Source organism: Phyllopteryx taeniolatus, chromosome 8 (genome assembly GCF_024500385.1).
Source record: "Phyllopteryx taeniolatus isolate TA_2022b chromosome 8, UOR_Ptae_1.2, whole genome shotgun sequence".
Classification (NCBI taxonomy): Eukaryota; Metazoa; Chordata; class Actinopteri; order Syngnathiformes; family Syngnathidae; genus Phyllopteryx; species Phyllopteryx taeniolatus.
The window spans coordinates 27,747,591-27,754,919 of record NC_084509.1 but is presented as its reverse complement, the minus strand read 5'-3'; the positions used below and the strand labels follow the sequence as shown (position 1 = coordinate 27,754,919).

Genomic DNA, 7,329 nt, shown 5'->3' with positions numbered 1-7,329 from the left:
TAAATACTCATTCTTCAAAAAGTACATTAACTATTATTATAGTCCACTGTAAATGCCTATGCCTAAACCTCCTGTTATGTTGTCAGACTTTATCCATCCTGTAATGTTGCATGTCAAAATGACCCGTTTTAATTTTTGTCTTTAAGCAAGAAAAAAAAAAATGTTCAATGTAAAAAAAAAATAAACAATATTCTGCGGGCCTTTTCTTTTCTTTCTTTTTTAAACTAAATATTGAAAAAAAACATTTAGAATTTTCTAACCCTGCCACTATTTTCAGCAATTGAAAAAGAAACTTTTTGCACAAAGCACCTTCTGTTGACATCCGTTTTAATATTTCCCTCGAATCATTTCATTTCTGAGCCGCTTCTCCTCACTAGGGTCGCGGGCGTGCTGGAGCCTATCCCAGCTGTCATCGGGCAGGAGGCGGGGTACACCCTGAACTGGTTGCCAGCCAATCGCAGGGCACATAGAAACTAACAACCATTCGCACTCACAGTCATGCCTACGGGCAATTTAGAGTCTCCAATTAATGCATGTTTTTGGGATGTGGGAGGAAACCGGAGTGCCCGGAGAAAACCCACGCAGGCACGGGGAGAACATGCAAACTCCACACAGGCGGGGACGGGGATTGAACCCCGCACCTCAGAACTGTGAGGCTGACGCTCTAACCAGTCGGCCACCGTGCCGCCTCCTCGAATCATTATACATTTTTAAATTATTTTTTAAAATCGCAAACACATCCCCAATCTCTTATGTTGTGGCTCAAATGGACTCATGTTAATGTTTTAAAAGAAAATCCAAATCATATATTTTGACATATAAGAAAATAAAACTGCTGCTGCTGCCCTTATTTTTTTAAATTTGATTTCACATCATTTTTGAATTTGCAAACACTCCTCTAACCCTCCTGTTATGTTGCAAATCAAATGCAAATGTTTCAAACCGAACAAAAACAAAAAATACATTTTACAAAAAGTATTTCAGCAATGTAAAAAGAAAGAGTATAAAAGGTGTATATTTTCAATTCAAAGAAAGATTTGGAAAAAACCTCCTGCTGGTATTTTTTTTCTTTTTTTTTTTATTATTATATTTATATATTTTTTTTAATTATCTTTAAATTTGGAAACCCTACGCTAACCCTTCTCCTCGGATATGGGTCAATTTGACCCATGTTAAAGTTTAGAAAAATCTACAAAACATATTTATAAATAAGTAATTAAAATAAATAAACTGTATATAACTATATATACATATACATATATATATATATATATATATATATATATACATATATATATATATATATATACATATATATATATATATATATATGCAGAAATATATACATACACACATATATATGTATATATACACATACATACACACACACACATATATATATACATACACATATAGACAGTTAGTTATTGGGTTTATGTGGGTCAAATTGACCTGTTTTAGTTTATGAAAAATACAAGCCCAATTCCAATGAAGTTGGGACGTTGTGTTAGACATAAATAAAAACAGAATACAATGATTTGCAAATCATGTTCAACGTATATTTAATTGAATGCACTACAAAGACAAGATATTTAATGTTCACACTGATAAACTTGACTGTTTTTAACAAATAATCATTAACGTAGAATTTTATGGCTGCAACATGTTCCAAAAAACGCTGGGACAGGTGGCAAAAAAGAGTGAGAAAGTTGAGGAATGCTCATCCAACACGTGTTTGGAACATCCCACAGGTGAACAGGCCAATTGGGAACAGGTGGGTGCCGTGATTGCTTCCCTGAATTGCTCAGTCATTCACAAGCAAAGATGGGGCGAGGTTCACCTCTTTGTCAACAAGTGCGGGAGAAAATAGTCGAACCGTTTAAGGACAATGTTCCTCAACGTACAATTGCAAGGAATTTAGGGATTTCATCACCTACGGTCCATAATATCATCAAAAGGTTCAGAGAATCTGCAGAAATCACTGCATGTAAGCGACAAGGCCGAAAATCGACATTGAATGCCCGTCACCTTCGATCCCTCAGGCAGCACTGAATGAAAAACCGACATCAACGTGTAAAGGATATCACCACGTGGGCTCAGGAACACTTCAGAAAACCAATATCAGTAAATACAGTTCGGCGCTACATCTGTAAGTGCAACTTGAAACTCTACTATGCAAAGAAAAGCCATTTATCAACAACACCCAGAAACGCCGCCGGCTTCTCTGGGCCCGAGCTCATCTAAGATGGACTGACGCAGAGTGGGGAAGTGTTTTGTGGTCCGACGAGTCCACATTTCAAATTGTTTTTGGAAATTGTGGACATCCTGTCCTCCGAGCCAAAGAGGAAAAGAACCATCCGGACTGTTATGGACGCAAAGTTCAAAAGCCAGCATCTGTGATGGTATGGGGCTGTGTTAGTGCCAATGGCATGGGTAACTTACACATCTGTGAAGGCACCATTAATGCTGAAAGGTACATACAGGTTTTGGAGAAACATATGCTGCCATCCAAGCAACGTCTTTTTCACGGACGCCCTTGCTTATTTCAGCAAGACAATGCCAAACCACATTCTGCACCTATTACAACAGCGTGGCTTCGTAGTAAAAGAGTGCGGGTACTAGACTGGCCTGCCTGGAGTCCAGACCTGTCTCCCGTTGAATGTTGTTAAAAGAAAAGGTGATGTAACACAGTGGTAAACATGACCCTGTCCCAGCTTTTTTGGAACGTGTTGCAGCCATAAAATTCAAAGTTAACGATTATTTGCTAAAAACAAAGTTTATCAGTTTGAACATTAAATAGCTTGTCTTTGTAGTGTATTCAATGAAATATAGGTTGAACATGATTGGCAAATCATTGTATTCTGTTTTTATTTGTTTAACACAACGTCCCAACTTCATTAGAATTGGGGTTGTAAGTGAATATATAACTATAAAAATATACATATATTTTAAAGTTGGGATTGAACTGTTGTCCCTATTTATTTTGTCAGTACATATTTTTTCAATTATTTTGTAATTTGCAAACACTTCCTTCGTACTATACGTGGCACATTCAATATATTGACACAGCAGTGACACAAGAGGCTAAAAGGAGCACAGAAATGTCTCATTTATACAATTTCTTGCGACGAAAATATTTTGCCACTATATTTCATATATCATAGTCATGCACACACATTATTTAACCTCACACAAACAAAGTGACAAATTGACATGACACAGGAGAGTTAGAAGGGAAGATATTTTTATCACCTCGTCTGCTCTGATCTGATGCAGTGATACCACGGATGTACCCAATTAAGTGCCCGCCGCGTGTATGGTTTCGCTCAAAGGTTGCGCAAAACTTCTCCAAAGGAAGTTGCTACTCTTCCCGCCCGGCCAGAGCGAGACGCTCACTTCCTCACAGCCTGGCTACAGCATCACTGTTTACCAGAGGTGCGAGTAAGTCACATACGTGCAGGCCCCAAGTCTTCCGAGTTTCCAGCAAGTCCCGAGTTACTGTCGTAAAAATCAAGCAAGTCCCCACTAAATGTTAAGCAAGTCAAAAAGTATTGTTATCTGTAGTAACACATTCACAATCTTTTTTTTTTTTTTTTTTTTTTTTTTTTTATCGTCCCAAACCAGTCTGTATTGTCTAAGTCATGTGACTTCCGTCTCCCACCTCTGCTGCTTATGTCTATGTACATTGTTCAGATATTCAAAAGAAACTGCTGGGGGATTCTGGTCCGAATGGGTTTGTTTATTAAAGAATTTCATCCAATGCCGTGTACAAAAAAACCCACCCGACCTTAGCTCCATATAACTGTTAATTTAAGTGTGCTACAGTTCGCAACAAACACACACGCACGTGCACTGCCAAAAGTGTTCGCACTCCCTTCCATTCAGTTGCACAATGACAGTATAATCCTCAGCGGAAGGATAACAGGGAGTGTGCGAAGGGCCTCACAAATAGACAGAGGAAAGTTCCCCGAACTGGATGTTGTATTTTACAACTCGTAAAAAAGGGTCAAAGAGAGAGTCACACCGTGGACTCGTTGTGTAGCATCTTGGCTTTGAGGTTCCTCAAGCTGCACTGCAGGTTGGAGCTGGATTCCGACTGCAGCGCCTCAGACAACTTGGGGTCGCACGGCCGCCCCGCCAGCGACTTCCTCTTGATGGAGTTCTGGATGGTCTCTGACGTGAAGTAGTAGACGATGGGGTCGAAGCAGCAGTTGGAGACGGCGATGCACAGCGCCACCGGATAAATGGTGTGCACCACCGACTCGGCGAAGCAGCCCTTGAGGGTCTTGGTGCGCACAAGCGAGTAGAAGACCAGGTTGACGTTGTAGGGGATGAAGCAGAAGCAGAAGGTGGTGAGGTGCACGGCTATCATGCGCAGGATCTTGGTCTTGTTCAGCTTACCCCCGCCACGGCTCACCTTGTGGGGGCGCCGCAGAGTCTGCAGCACCCTGACGGAGCAGCCCGCGTTGAGCAGCAACGGGATGACGAAGCCCACCGTCTCGATGAAGATGACCACCTTGGACAGGTGCGACTTCCACTGGCTGGAGGAGAAGTTCTCGAAGCAGAAGGTGGCGTTGGCGGGGTGGCGCTGCCGCGATGTGGTGTCCAGCAGGAAGCCTGTGGTCAAGCTAACCGAGAGCACCAGCACCCAAACGCCGGCGCACACCAGCTTGGCGTTGCGCTTTGTGCGCAGCGTCCGCGAGCGGAAGGGGTGCACGATGGCCAGGAAGCGGTCCACGCTGATGCACGTGAGGAAGAGGATGCTTCCGTACATGTTGGTGTAGAAAAGCGACACGGACAGTTTGCACAGCACGCTGCCGAAGGGCCAGCTCCGGTTGATGAAGTAGAAGACCCGCAGGGGCAGCGTGAAGACGAAGAGCAGGTCGGACGCCACCAGGTTCATCATGTACGTGGTGGTCTCGTTGCGCAGCTTGAGCGAGCAGGTGAAGATGTAGATGGCCACCACGTTGGTGATGAGGCCGACCACGAACACTATGCTGAACACCGTGCTGTACAGCGGATACTTGAAGCCATCGTTCTTGCTGCAGCTCCAGTTGCCCGCCGAGATGTTGCCGGACCCCAGTGACGGGATATTGTTGAACATCATGGAGACAGAAGCCCCCTTTCACGCTACCCTGGCTCTGTTTAAGGGGATTCTAAACTGCCCAAGAAGTCTTTAACTCCAAACAGTGACGCGGATGTTTCTTGTTATGTCTCTGATGCTTGGCCCCAAGGATGTCCTGTGTGAAAGGTGCCAAATTCGCCAGCTTCTGAGGCGGCGGCTATGTGTGAGGAGATTCCAGGACCAGGGTTGGGAAGTTGAATTGAATTCAGCCAAGGGATCTGTCCCAAAAAGTCTTTTATTCCAGACACTGGTGCAGATGTCTCTGTGGTGTCTCTGAAGCTAGATTCTGAGGATATTGGGGCGGCTTTCAGATTCTGAAGCAGGACGGTGGCTGCATGAAAGGGGAGTCCACAATGCCAACTTTATACCAGATACTGGCACAGGCGTCTCTGATGCTTGGTCCTGAGGTGCCAAATTTGCCAGGTTCCGAGGAGAGCCGGCAGCTCCCGAGGTGTGAAGTTTAACACCAGAGACTCACTTCTCCCAGAGCAACTGTCCAAGTAGTATTTTATTCCAGACACTGGCTTGGACATCTGCACAGTTATGTCTCTGATACGACAATTTAGTGCCAAGGGGCTCAAGATGGAGGAGTAGGAGATCCCTTGGAGTTCCCATGTGAAAAGGTGCCGAATTTGCTGGCCTCTGTGATGGGACCAGGGACCAGAGCAATTATCACTGTCTGACAAGTATTTTATAGCCGACACTTGGCATGGAAGTCGTGACTGTTTTGAGTGCAAATGGAAAGGGGTAGGTGTGGGGTCCCGAGGACATCCTGAGGGAAAAAAATCCCAAATTTGCTGGCTTCTGAGGTAGTTGCGAAAAATTATCTACCCAGACATTGTCCCGGTGTCTTTACCGTAACATCTCCGAGGCGCCAGTTTAGGGTGTAAGGGGCAAAGGAGGGAGGGGGAGGGGGAGGAGTAAAGGGTAAGGACACTTGGTCCCAATGATTCAAACCTCTCGACTTGTCTCCGATGTGATCCCCATCCTTGATCTCCTCGCGCAAGTCCAGGAATTAGCTCATGGTGAGGAGAGCAGTGGTGGGAGAGCCGGTGTCCCCCTACCTCTCCCCCACCGGGAAGTCGCACAAAGGGAAGGCTGGCATATCCACAAGTAAATGGGCCACCAAAGTGGTCGCGTATGTCCTGTATTCTCCTCTTCTTCTTCTTCTTCTTCTTCTTCTTCTTCTTCCCTCTTCACTCACTATCAGTCTGCACTCACTTCTCCCTTTCTACTGCTGCGTATTTCAAGCAATCTCAGTGAGGAGCTGCCGCTTCTGCTGTTGTTGCCCGCTTCTCCTTTGTGCCGCTCTCTCGCTCGCTCTCTCTCAGTCACATACACTTTTGTACTTTGACTGGGCTGGGACTCGACCCGCATACCCGCCTCCCGGACCCTCCCCCCTCTCCCTTTGTCTGCTCCCACAGGACATACAAAATGCTACTGCATGTGGAGGGAGGTGAGCAGCTCATCGTCCTTTTACATTTCATTCACTTTCATTTCATGAGAGTGAAACCTGGTTTGTTTCACTTCATAACCAAACACCGATCAAAACCACCACTCAAAATTTTGTAGAGACACAAGAATTGATTCATTGGATAAAAAATATAATACACAAAATTGTACACAACCTTAATAGATACCTAACTCATCCATATTACCAGTTGAATTTTGTTTAATATCGCTCATGAATTATTCATTGAAATATTTAGGAAAAATTCTGGCAGTGTTTATAAATTAACAAAAGAAATCATGGATCTGGACCCCCCCAAAAAATTGGGAATTTTTTGTTTTCTTTAACACATTCACTGCCATTGACGGTTTTAGAAGTCAAATATCCATGTTAACTGGGAACGCTGACAGTGAATTAAAAATAAAAATGTTCATAGATTGACTCAATTGCATGCTGTAGTGTCAAGACGTCAATTAGTAATTTTAATGTTAAATACATCATTTTGGCACGGCGGGATGGCTAAAACGCCGCGATGGGCCGTATGTTACATACAACACGTGCATATTAGTGTAGAGAAGTGCCTCCTTGTTGTCGCTGCCAGAGTGTGTGAGCGGCAGCAGCAAAGGAGGAAACAGATAAAGACGAAATGAAAATGGTCTCACAGAGTGCCCTGTTGGGCGTTTTCCATTTCATCAGCTTTCACGCACAAGCACAAATGCACGCACACACACACGCGCACACACACACAGACTCA

At 44.0% G+C, this 7,329-nt stretch overlaps 1 protein-coding gene across 2 annotated transcripts; it reads right to left on the bottom strand.

Annotated features, from left to right (window-relative positions):
• Window positions 1–2,954: 2,954 nt before the first annotated feature.
• lpar6a (lysophosphatidic acid receptor 6a) lies at window positions 2,955–6,461 on the bottom strand. 2 transcript variants are annotated; one of them, XM_061782303.1, is made up of 2 exons: window positions 4,418–6,461; window positions 2,955–4,285 (listed from the first exon to the last, which is right to left on the bottom strand). In XM_061782303.1, exons 1-2 carry the CDS (start codon window positions 5,105–5,107, stop codon window positions 4,019–4,021), a joined length of 957 nt encoding a protein of 318 aa, XP_061638287.1. In that variant the 5' UTR covers window positions 5,108–6,461; the 3' UTR covers window positions 2,955–4,018. The 2 variants fall into 2 exon arrangements, with proteins under 2 accessions (XP_061638287.1, XP_061638286.1); XM_061782302.1 differs by having other exon boundaries at window positions 2,955–6,461.
• Window positions 6,462–7,329: the final 868 nt, after the last annotated feature.

Bases quoted from the DNA above. Each gene is read 5' to 3' on its own strand.
- lpar6a (XM_061782302.1), bottom strand. From the start codon at position 5,107: ATGATGTTCAACAATATCCCGTCACTGGGGTCCGGCAACATCTCGGCG.